The 12732-nt window shown below is 41.1% G+C and overlaps 1 protein-coding gene across 2 annotated transcripts in view; it reads right to left on the minus strand.

Annotated features, from left to right (window-relative positions):
* The window catches only part of NIPAL2 (NIPA like domain containing 2), a 104982-nt gene that overhangs the window by 46797 nt on the left and 45453 nt on the right, over window positions 1–12732 (minus strand). For both annotated transcript variants that reach the window (XM_060195994.1, XM_007532333.3), the window contains exon 4: window positions 12089–12148. In XM_060195994.1, coding sequence (XP_060051977.1) covers window positions 12089–12148 — 60 coding nt within the window. The remainder of the gene's footprint in view (window positions 1–12088; window positions 12149–12732) is intronic.

The raw sequence follows: 12732 nt of genomic DNA on the forward strand, positions 1-12732 counted from the left end.
ACATGCGCATAACCTGCTGTGCTACCACCAGACTCTCCTGCTTCACCTTTGTAAAGCTTTTTCCCCCTGCAGGTGGGGACCAGGAGCTTGAACCCAGGTCCTTGTGCACTGTAATGTGTGCACTCTACCAAGAGTGCCACCGCCTGGTCCTGGTAATCTACTTTATAATCATTACTCCTACTCTCCTTGCATGAAGCTACTTCACATTGTAGCCTCAGGGAGTGGTGCCCCACAGCCTGTGACAGAATGCTGCTACCTTACTTTTCCTGGAAGTGGTCCCTGGTGTTTCTGAATTGCCCCAGGGTCCTTTAGAAGACAGTTTCCAAAGGTCAGATGCCACAGAGACTGAGCTTTCCTCAAACCCCCACTCCCACCCCATGCCATTGTACTTCCTATGTGGCATAGGGGCTCCAAACTGGAGCTAGCACATGGGGACACACACACACTGTAACCAGTAAGCTAATTTTCTGGTTCTCCTTTTGTGCTTTCAAATCCCAGTAACCACAGGCTAGATGTTATGACAACACGTTTCCACGGGGTGTGTGTTATTGTTGGGCTCTAAGAATGATGCACACTGGCAGCACTCAAGAGCAACCTAACTGGTACTTGAGGTGGCTGCAGCAGTAGTGAACTTGGTGATCTAGATGAGCTCACTGGAAACACACTGAAGAATACATGTATCGATGTTAGAAACTCTTTATTGGGGCCTGGGTGGTGGTGCTCCTGGTTGAACGCACATGTAACATTGCACAAGGACCAGGGTTCAAGCCCTCAGTCCCCACCTGCAAAAAAAGAAAGGAAGGAAGGAAGGAAGGAAGGAAGGAAGGAAGAAAAAAAAAAGAAAGGGGAGTTTGGCTGGTGTATTGCATCAAAGTAAAAGACTCTGGGGTTGGTGGGGGGAGAGTACAGATCTAAAAAGGATAACAGATCCAAGAAAGATGACAGAGGACCTAGTGGGGGTTGTATTGTTATATGGAAAACTGAGAAATGTTATGCATGTACAAACTATTGTATTTACTGTCTAATCTAAAACATTAATCCCCCAATAAAGAAATAAAAACAAAACAAAAAGAAAAAAAAGAAAAAAAGAAGACAGTCTCCAGGGCTGGGGAGACAGCTTAATGGTCAAGCAAAAGATTTTCTTGCCTGAGGCTCCAAGGTTCCAGGTTCATCCCCAGCACTACCATAAGTGTTTCTCTGTTGTCTTTCTCTCTGTATTTCTTGTTAAAAAAAATAAAATAAAATATTAGAAGAAAGAGGCGGAGGAGGAAGATGAGAAAAAGAGGCAGCAGTAGCAGGAGAGTCTCCAAAGTGGTATTCCTTGGAATCAATTTCATAAGGGGATGCATTGGATCGACCTTCCCGTGGTGCATCCCGTGAGTACCCATTCATTGGGGAAACTAACGATCCTTCCTAGCAGACTGAATCCACATGGATCCCAGTCACTTTCAAAGCCAGCAACAAGCAGCTCCTGACAGCTTTCAAGCTGTTGGTCCTGCTCTTCAAGTCCTCCAACTTAATGTTGAGGGGCTGTCCTTCGCCAAACGCGTTATCTTCGCCCACCCTGTTCAACGCTTGATGTCTCGTCACCCAATCTGGTCTCCTATGCCTACACTGAACTTCTCTGTTCCAGACTCTTGGAAACAGAGTTGGCAGTCAGCTGAGGTAAAGAACAAACACCTCATCACAGACCCCTGCAAGCGTCAACCCGGCTTTGACCTAGCACGTTATGATCGGGCCGGCCCTCCTCAATCGCTATCGAACAGGCCATGGCCGGTGCGCCGCTATGTTCCATCGCTGGGGAGCCAGAGACGACCCGAACTGCCCCTGCGGCTACAGACAGACTATGACCCACATAGTCAACGACTGCCACCTCTCCAGACTCAAAGGAAGTCTCGAAACTTTACATCAGGCTCAACCTGACGCTGTTGACTGGCTACGGAAGAAGGGCAAACGCTAGAAGAAGAAGAAGAAGTTTCATAAGGCAGACGCTCCACCAAAAAAAAACAAAACAAAAAACTCATGATCAGTATATTTGGGATAAGGCGAGTTAAACAAACATAGTTATTTTATGGGAAGAGCCCTCAGATTCTCTAATGTGTTGTGCTTATTCCAAGAGAGAATGCAGCTGTAATATTTTCATTGCTTCTTTCTCCTCATCCTTCCTTTTCTTTTTTTCTTTGCTTCTGTGCTTCCTCCTTTCCTTCCTCTCTCTTGTTTGTTCACTTGCTTCTTCCTTCCCCTTCTAGCCCCTTTCTCTCTCTCCAGAGCTAGGGCTTCACAACACACTATTTTATCACTCTCAGGAAATTTCCTGAAAAGAGAAATTTCCCATGAGTGGTCATCCCACTTCCGGTTATCTTGTCCATCTCCAAAACTCTCTCCCTTTACACTGTCTGAACTGGAAGACGCTTTGAAGAGGGTTAAACCGGGAACGGCTGCTGGCTATGATAACATCACCCCAGAACTCATTCTTAACCTGGGTCCCGCGGCAAAGAAGTGGCTCGCTTCATTCCTGTCCCACATCTTGGAATCTGAGTCTATGCCCAAAGTTTGGCGTCGTGCGAAGATTATAGCGGTTTTGAAACCAAAGAAAGACCCAACACTGGCCGCCAGCTATAGACCAATTTTTCTCCTCTCCGTGTGTTACAAACTCCTTGAGAGGCTGCTTCTGTCACGTATTTCTCATCTTACAGAGAAATTCCTATCACCCGCCCAAGCTGGTTTCCACCCAGGAAGATCTACCTGCGAACAAGCCCTGGCCCTTTCAACTTACATTGAAAATGGATTCCAGAAGAATTTAAAGACAGGTGCTGTCTTTGTTGATCTCACAGCAGCCTATGACACGGTCTGGCACCGTGGTCTCCTAGTCAAGATCTCAAGATGCCTGCCTCCATGGGTGGCCAACACTATATTGTTTCTTCTCCAAAACAGAAGATTCCGGGTGCATCTGGGTGACAAGTCTAGCAGATGGAGACTTGTCTCAAGTGGCCTCCCCCAGGGCTCTGTTCTGGCTCCTACGCTATTTAATATTTACATCAATGACCTCCCAGAAACTTCTTCAAGGAAGTTCATCTACGCCGATGACATCTGCTGTGCAACTCAGGCATCCAAGTTCGACATCCTCGAGGAAACACTCACGAAAGACATGTCTCTGATATCTGATTACTGTAAAAAATGGCGACTAATCCCTAGCACTGCAAAAACGGTATCATCTGTTTTCCATCTACACCATGCCTCGGCCTCGCGTGAGCTTAATGTGCAGCTTGGCGGTACGAGAATCCGGCATGAAGCCCAGCCAGTCTATCTTGGCGTTACTCTCGATCGCACTCTGTCATTTCACGAACATCTCATAAAAACTGCAGCAAAGGTGGGCACGAGGAATCACATCATTGCAAGACTGGCCAGCTCCTCATGGGGCGCGAGCGCTTCCACACTACGATCATCCTCTCTGGCATTATGCTATTCCACTGCAGAATACTGTGCCCCAGTATGGTTCCGTAGCCCCCATGTCCACTTGGTCGATTCCAAATTATATTCCTCCATGAGGATAATTTCTGGAACCATCCGTTCCACCCCGGTTCCATGGCTGCCAGTTCTTAGCAACATCGCCCGGCCAGATATTCGTCGGGATGCGGCATCATCTAAGTTCATTTCCCACGTCTACGCTCGACCGGACCTGCCAATATACGCGGATATCTTCGCCCACCCTGTCCAACGCTTGACGTCTCGTCACCCAATCTGGTCCCCTACGCCTACACTGAACTTCTCTGTTCCAGTCTCTTGGAAACAGAGTTGGCAGTCAGCTGAGGTAAAGAACAAACACCTCATCACAGACCCCTGCAAGCGTCAACCCGGCTTTGACCTAGCACGTTATGATTGGGTCCTCCTCAATCGCTATCGAACAGGCCATGGCCAGTGCGCCGCTATGTTCCATCGCTGGGGGGCCAGAGACGACCCGAACTGCCCCTGCGGCTCCAGACAGACTATGACCCACATAGTCAACGACTGCCACCTCTCCAGATTCAAAGGAGGTCTCGAAACTTTACATCAGGCTCAACCTGACGTTGTTGACTGGCTACGGAAGAATGGCAAATGCTAGAAGAAGATCACTCTCAGGGTAATGTTTCTAGTCAGATAAAAAGTGAGAGAAGGGAGTAGGGATAATATACCACTGGAGCTATTTACCCCCAGTGCCATCACCATAGCACCCGTGTGGTGCTGGAGTTCAAACCTGAAACATGTATACAGCAAGGTACACATTCAACCTGGGGAGCTATGTCTCTCATCCATCTAAGTTACAATAACTTCAAGACATATTTGATTATTTATAACACTGCAGATTAGTGTTTGGGGGAATATTTTATACTATGGGAAATGTCTTAATGTTTCAGTGCTGAGATTACAAGCTTGATTTCAGGAGGCTACTGGTATTCTGTTGCAAAAATAAAGAAGCCTGAGATGAGAAAGAAGTATAAAAGTGGCCAAAGGGAACACTGTCTAAAAATTGAGTTCCTTCTGCTCAGCGGCAAGTCTAACTGATGAGTCCCTCACCTATGCACACCTGCCATTAGTCAGGGCTTAGGGCAGGTACCCCAAGAGGTGCCAAAATAGCCTATATTTGTTATTATAAGTAAAGTAAAGGTTGCTTGGGAAACAGCAGATGTAGAAATACTCCAAACTTTTCTGACCCCTGAAAGCAGGAACTAAATCTCCTGTTTGAAGAGTGCTTTTCCTGTACCAGGAAGGAAGGAGCCACTGCTGTAGTGTGTTAGACCTGCTTCTACTGTGCAAATGAGCTCTGCTTAGTTAACTAAATTAGTGTCCAAACCAAAAATTTCAAGAATTTCTTTGTCTAGAATACTTGCTCCTTTCCCATCACAGACTCCACATTCACATGGCATCTCCATATGCATGAGATTAAACTTTTTTCCTTTCTTTTCCTTTCTTTTTTTTTTTTTTTTTTTACTCCTCTTGTTAATCTGTCTGTGTCAATTATTTTCTTGCCATAAGGACCCAAGAGGGCAGAATTTTTTTTTTCCTCCCCAGCACATTCTGGGATCAGCTTGTATAGTTCTTTCTTGACTGGCATCTGGTTTCCCAAACCACTCTTCTTTAAACACGTTTCAAATTTCGCCATCTAGAAATCAGTGTTAATGGCTTATTTACTAGGTTCTGGAATCTGACTTGACCTGATTTCTGATACATTAATATATATTTAGCTAGCTTATTTCCAAACAAGATTGCTGTCTAATTCTCTTAGTCCCTGCAATATATTTACTGACTAGTGGGAGTGTGAATTTTGCTTTTGTGGGGTAGATACCAGGAGTCTCAAAATAAACTGAACTCAAAACCAAACACTCTGGGATGCCTTCTCAATACAATCTCTCCAGATTCGTCAGGTAACTGAATATATATATATATTTTGTTTTTTATTATTTACTGGCTAGAGACAAAAGGAATTGAGAGGGAAGGGGGAGATAGAGAGGGAGAGAGACGCCTGCAGCACTGCTTCAACACTTGTGAAGCTATCCCCCTACAGGTGGGAACTGGGGGCTTGAACCCAGATCCTTGTGTACTGTAACACATGTATTCAACCAGGCACACCACGACCTGACCCCCAGGTAGATAAGTCTTTTTCTTTAAATTTATTTATTCATTTTTGGAGGGCAGAGACAGAAACTGAGAAGGAAGGATTAGATAGAGAAAGGAAGAGAAAGAGAATCTGCAGCACTGCTTCATTACTCATGAAGCATTCCCTCCTGCCGGTGAGGACCAGGGGCTTGAACCTTGGTGTCTATGCATCATAACACAGATACCCTACCAGGTGCACAGGTAGTGAAATCCTTAGGGAGTCCAGGATTAGGAAGTCTCAATAATATAATAAACCTAAATAGTCCTAACCTACCTTCAGAGAATCTCCCATTCTTGAGCAACCTGGCTGGAATGGGGTGCTGTGGAGAGAGTCGTGGTGTGGTATCTCCTCTCTCTTAATCAGAAAAGAAAATTGGACTGGGGAGAATACTCGGGAATATCATGCATGTATGAGGCTTTGGGTTCGCTCCTTGGTACTGCATGTTAACAAAAATCCTTCCATTCTTGAAGTAGCTTAGAAAACCCAAAAAGCCCCTCTGTCCTCCCAAAAAGAAACAGTGATCTGTGACTAGATCAGTGTTCTAGATACTGACATTAATCCAGCTGACGTCTGGTTTGGGAGAAGGAAGGAAAGCAACGAAACTTCCGTCTTTCCATTAATCTCTTGACATTATATATCTGGAGAAAACATTTCTAGGTAAATTGAAATAATCAAGTTACTGGACTCTGGAGAGTTGATGAATTACCTATCATTTTTTTACTTCTATGATGACAATATCTGGGGTTAAGTCAACTAGGAAGGGAAAATACAAAAGTTTTTGGCTGATTAGAGGGGAGAGGAACTTTTTTTTTAAAGAAAAAAATCACCATTAGTATAATTTAAAATTATTAATCCACTAAAAGTCAGAGCATTGTCCAAAGCCTGCCACTGAGTTAATAATACTTGGCACTTCCTTTCAGACATAGATTTTGTGAGGTCATTTTTTGAAGCTAGTGGTGAAAAGTTTCCTAGCCAGAGAGTAACATTTGGCATTAGATTAGTTCAGCTTGTTTCCACATGGCCCCCAAATCTTCATTTGTTCCATCATGAGAAGCAAACTTTCATTTGCTTGAAATAGGGAAAAGTAGATGATTTTCTTCTGCAGATTTTGACAAATTATTTTTTTTAGCATGCTTATATGTTAATATTCTTAAATGCCATTAACTATTTTTTCCATGTTTGTTTCTGTCTCTGTAATGGGGGGGGAGTATTTTTAGTTTTTAACAGAAAACCAAATTTTCTCAAGGCAACAGCAATACAGAAAATACATGTAATTTAACACATTATGAGTGGAATAGGAGAGCACTTCTCCAAGTGTAGAGTGAGCTATTATGTCTCAGATGATGGTAATCTTATTGCTGTTAGAGGCTTGGATATCAAACTGGTGACTAACTCCTTTTCTGTCCCTAAGATACTAGCTTAAAGTAAAGAAATAATCTCTTTTCACTACGGTGTGAAGCAAATATGACATAATTATATTGCCCAACTCAAAAAATAATAAGTTAGGAAAACAAAAAAATGAATTAAAAAGAAAGACCCTCAAGAGTTGTGAGAACTATTACTTGGATTGCTAAAGTTTACAAACCATTCTAGTGCAGAATTTCTTTTTTAAATATTTTATTTATTTCGATGAGACAGAAAACTTCTCAGCTTTGGCTTATGGTGGTGGTAGAGACTGAGCCTAGGACTACAGGGTCTCAGGCATGAAAGTTGTTTGCATAACCATTATGTTATCTCCCCATCTTAATACTGATTTTCTCTGATTAGGAGAGGATAGTGGTAGGTGGTGGTGGTAGTGATAGTAACAGCAGATGTCATTGAGCACTTACTTTGTAATAAACCCTGTCTTATGAGACTTAACAGACAAGCACTCAATCTTATGATGTAGGTAATATTGCCTTCATTATAAACAAGAGACAGTTGAGACTCTAAGAAATTAACTTCAAAAAGGTAACACAGTGCTCTGAACTTCAGGAACTATGGTGCATGTTTTATTATGAATTATCACATTCAAATGGTAACAGATCATTCACAGAACTGATGCTTGGGTTAAATAGTGTTCCCAATGACTACCAGAGTTACAACAACCTGCCCTTTAGAGAATGTGACCTTGGTAACACTATTTAACCCAAGCATCAGTTCTGTGAATGATCTGTTACTGTTTGAATGAGATAATTCATAATAAAACATTTATCATAGTTCCTGACAAAACAAATATTTTCTAAATATTATTAATATTTATATGCTATATTATTAAGAGAAATTAGCAAAGAATAGAGGGTTTTACTGTTAACTTTAACGTTACTTTGGGTGGTTAGTATGTGTGTGTATGTCTATGTCTGTCCTATTGCTTATGCTAAATTTTCAGTATTATATATTAGGGAGGAAGGTGATCATAGAAATGGTGACACTTATCATATACTAGAATTGTATTAGTCTATATAACATGTGTCTCCAAGTATTTTGGTTGAATGATCTAATTTCATCTTCAAAATAGTTTTGTCAGTAAACTGTGCTAACCACACAGTTGAGAGAAGTTAAACTCAGATTTGACAGTGAGTTTTGTTTATATCCTTTGAGGCTGAACTAGTTTACTGCTTCTACAATTAGTAGATCTTGGGTTTTCTAAGTATATAATCAAATCACCTGCATACATTGTTATTTTTTTCTTTTTTCTTTTTCTTCTTTTTATCACTACCAGGGTTATTGATGGGGCGCCATCACTCCCAGCAGCCATTTTTTTCTCCTTTACTTTCTATTTTATTGCATAGGACAGAGAGAAATTGAGAAGGGGGAGACAGAGAAGGAGGGAGAAACACAGACACCTGCAGACTTGCTTCTCTGCTCATGAACTATCCCCACTGCAGGCACTTCACCGGGTATACCACCACAGGCTTCCCCTATATTGTTATTTCTATATTACAGTCATGATTTTGATTTACTTTTCTCCTGATCTTTCCAGGGAGCAGCTGTCATAAAGCATTAAGTAAAAATGTACTGTTTGGGGTGAAGTAGATAGCATAGCAGCTGTGCAAAGAGACTCTCTCATGCCTGAGGCTCCAAAGTCCCAGGTTCAATCCCCTGCATCACCATAAACCAGAGCTGAGCAGTGCTCTCCTTTTTTTTTTTTTTTTTTTTAAGTCTGTATTGCTGGGGCCCTAATCGGGGAGTCCTGAGATTCCCAAACAGGCATGATGGGCTAGACCTCAAATAAATCCCTCTCTCCATTGTTACTGGCCATCTCTATCAGGAACAACACAATAGACCCCTTTGTGGGCCCTCATAGAACCTTGCCCTCAACTTGGATCAACAATGGTAGAGAATGTTCCATCCTCCAAAGGGAGGCTGGACAATATACTCCATGCTCCACCTGAGGAAGATGGGTCCTGATATTGGGCAGCTTGGAATGTTCCTACTCATGACCACAGAATGTGAGCTCAGATCTACAGGGATGCAGAGGTCACATAGGCTCCTAAGCTGAATATGGGTCCCAAATCACATCAAATTGATGGGGTTTAAAATCAACAATATTTATACACCTTTCCCATATTAGGGAGCTACTCTCTTCCCTGATGCAGCTTTCTGGTCCTTTTGCCAGCCATGACATCATCTCCCCAGACAATAATTAGGATGCATCTGCATATCAGATTTCAGGCTCAGGCAAAAACAAAACAAAACAAATAAAGACTAGTATAGCCACAGGCCCTTTGGAATATAACTAAAATATACCTACTAGCTATCTACAAAACAGAGGTGCCCCCCCCCAACTCTTCATCTGCACTATTCCAGCCTTCAGGTCCATGACTGGTCAACAATTTGTTTGGCTTTGTATGTTAACTCTTTTGAACCACCAGGTTCCAGATGCTAGCAGGATGCCGACCAGACTTCCCTGGACAGACAACCCACCAATGTGTCCTAGAGCTCTGCTTCCTCAGAGTCCTTCCCCACTAGGGAAAGAGAGAGACAGACTGGGAGTCTGGATCAACCTGTCAACACCCATGTTCAGCGGGGAAGCAATTACAGAAACCAGACCTTCAACCTGCATCCCACAATGACCTTAGGTCCATACTCCCAGAAGGTTACAAAATAAGAAAGCTATCAGGGGAGGGGATGGGATACAGAGTTCTGGTGGTGGGAATTGTGTAAAGTTGTACCCCTCTTATCCTATGGTTTAGTCAATGTTTCCTTTTCATAAATAAATTTTTTAAGTCTGTATTAAGTAAAAATGTACAGTTTGTACCTCTGTTAGCACTTCTTTTAGTATTCCTGTAGAATTATCATCCAGATCCTTAGGTGTGGCCAATGCCTTTCCTATCCAGTCCTCAGGACTGATTCATATGTTACCTTCTGCTGTAAAATATTTCTCTGATCATCTCAGTCTGAGAAATCTTTTTTTAATTCTAGACCAGTGGTTCCTAACTAGGGATAATATCCCCACCCCACCCCACACTCTGGCAATGTCTGGAGACATTTTCAGTTGCCATAACTGGGACAGTTGATGCTGCTAGTAGTTAGTGGCTATAGGCAGGAAGGACACTAGTGGCAATGAACAGACAGAGCCCTCCAATGAAAATTATCCTGATCCAAAATACCAGTAGTGCCAAGAAACCCTTTTCTAAACTGAAGATTCAGGGCATTTCGATATGTATCACTTTGTGCTTTTAAGAAATTTGTTTATGCATATCTCTTAATGGTAACTGCATTGTTTAAATGTAGGGATTCTGTCTTAATTATCTTTCTGTCACTAATGTTCAAGATAATTAGCAATTCTTCCACTATATCCATCTGTGCTACTTCATAGCATACCTTAGATTAATTTAAACATTAATCAACCACACTGACTACAAAAGATGGCCAAAATACTCTAGAGTTTCCTTAAGACAGTTGATAAATGAGAATAATGCAGTACCCTTTTTTTTTTTTTTTTGAAAATTTATAAAACACAGGCATTGTTCACTCTTGTTTCCAATTCCATGCAACTTTACCCAAATGAGTCCATAAATCATAAAATATTTTTAGAAGGATATAGAAAAAAATAGTATGGTTGAAAATATACAACTTACATATGAATTCATTTTGAAAAGTATTTTAACCATGAAAAATTTGACAACACTGACTAAAAATTATACCAGCAGAATCAAACCAAAGAGGGAAGGAAAAAAAAATTAAAACACTTTCAAGACACTAGGCTCAAGGGAAACATGATCAGGGGAAACAAATGCTCAACATACCAACACTGGTGTCATATTTAAAGCTCAAGTTTTTAAAAAGATGTGATCTCCTTGGAAGCAAGCAGACATTGCTTTATTTAAAGTGCCTAAAGTATCTGTATTCATTATCATATGTCAGCAACATTCAGACTGGATTTTGTCAGGGAAGAAAATATGAATCTTTATAATTCTCCTCACCAGTGATATTTCTAACGGGAGGCAGAAGACAGAATCATTCACTCCATGATGACTTTCCTATGTAACGGAAATCTTTTTCACAGCCAAGAATGCTACTGTTATTTTCCACTGATAGTTATATTTCTAAATATAATTTTGAAGAACAATGTTTATACTACTTTTCTAAAGAGTTAAATACAAATTAGGTAGTCAATTGGTACATTTAATTTCTACATATGCTTTCCATTTTTATACATATTTTCATGCAATAATGTAACAACTGCATTCTTTCAAGTAGAATACTTTATTAGGTATCACAGATGTCTTCTTGAATTTTATTATGTTCATAAAACTTCATTAACATTCACAGTAGTAATGATGTAAAAATAATAATTTCCCGAGGTTAATAACATGGGTTGTAAGCATAATGGAAAAGGAGGTTTTCATGTAAAAGAAGAGATGAGAAACCTGATTTATGAGGTTCTAAATGAGACTGTATTTCATGAATTTGTTCTCATTTTCTATTTCATTATTTTATTTTATTTCTTTACCAGAGCACTGCTCAACTTTGGCTGACTTAAAGTAGTAAGGGGGATTGAACCTGGGGCCTTAGATTGAAAGTAGACTCTATTTGCATAACCACTATGCTATCTTCTCCACTGTCCCCATTTTTTTTAAATAAATTTTTTTATATTTATATTTATTTATTTATTCCCTTTTGTTGCCCTTGTTGTTTTATTGTTGTAGTTATTATTGTTGTCATTGTTGTTGGATAGGACAGAGAGAAATGGAGAGGGGAGAGGGAAGACAGAGAGAGGGAGAGAAAGATAGACACCTGCAGACCTGTTTCACCGCTTGTGAAGCGACTCCCCTGCAGGTGGGGAGCCAGGGCTTGAACCAGGATCCTTATGCGGGTCCTTGTGCTTAGCGCCACCTGCGCTTAACCCGCTGCGCTACAGCCCGACTCCCTGTCCCCATTTTTTAAAGCACATAGTTTTTTATGGACAGTATCATATATTCCCTGTTCAAGCAATACTATTATTACATGAATTAAATAATTACTTACCTAGTATATCTGAAGCCCTCAAATTTTCTTTCAGAAACATAACAGAAATCAGGGCACTACCTAGAAAGAAAATGGCCATTATTGATGTTTCTAATACAGAGCAAACATTATGCAATGCCATCTACAAGGCTTTAAGCAATCTGTGTCATATGCTTGATTAGCTGTGTCCTGGTTAGAAGCACTCAGCAGTGTGGCTGATAAAACCATTTTCCCAAATGACTAATACATGAAAAGTGTCTGTTTTCAATGGGCCTAGGGCAGTGACTGCGACAGTGTCAGTTAATTGTGAGGGCTTAATGTAAGTTTACTAAATGACTAGATGAACGAGTGGGGGAAGGGATAGATAGAGGATATGAAGGAGGAAGGAAGGAAAAGAGAAAAGCAAACAGGTAGAAATAAATAGGTAGACAGAGATTAAAGGGAGAAAGGATGTAAGGAAGGGAAATCTTAACTTTAAATGTATCATAAATGGAAACTCACTATCTCCCATAATCTCTTCTCCCTATAGTCTTGATCCTAATGATCTTCCAAGTACCAGAATCTTAGGGCTTCTCCAGGGGAAGTACTGGTGGCTCCTCTCTGTCTCTCTCTATCTGAAATAAAAAGAATGAAAAAGGCAGTCTGGGAGTGTTGATATTGTGTAT

Source organism: Erinaceus europaeus, chromosome 8, assembly GCF_950295315.1.
Source record: "Erinaceus europaeus chromosome 8, mEriEur2.1, whole genome shotgun sequence".
Classification (NCBI taxonomy): domain Eukaryota; kingdom Metazoa; phylum Chordata; class Mammalia; order Eulipotyphla; family Erinaceidae; genus Erinaceus; species Erinaceus europaeus.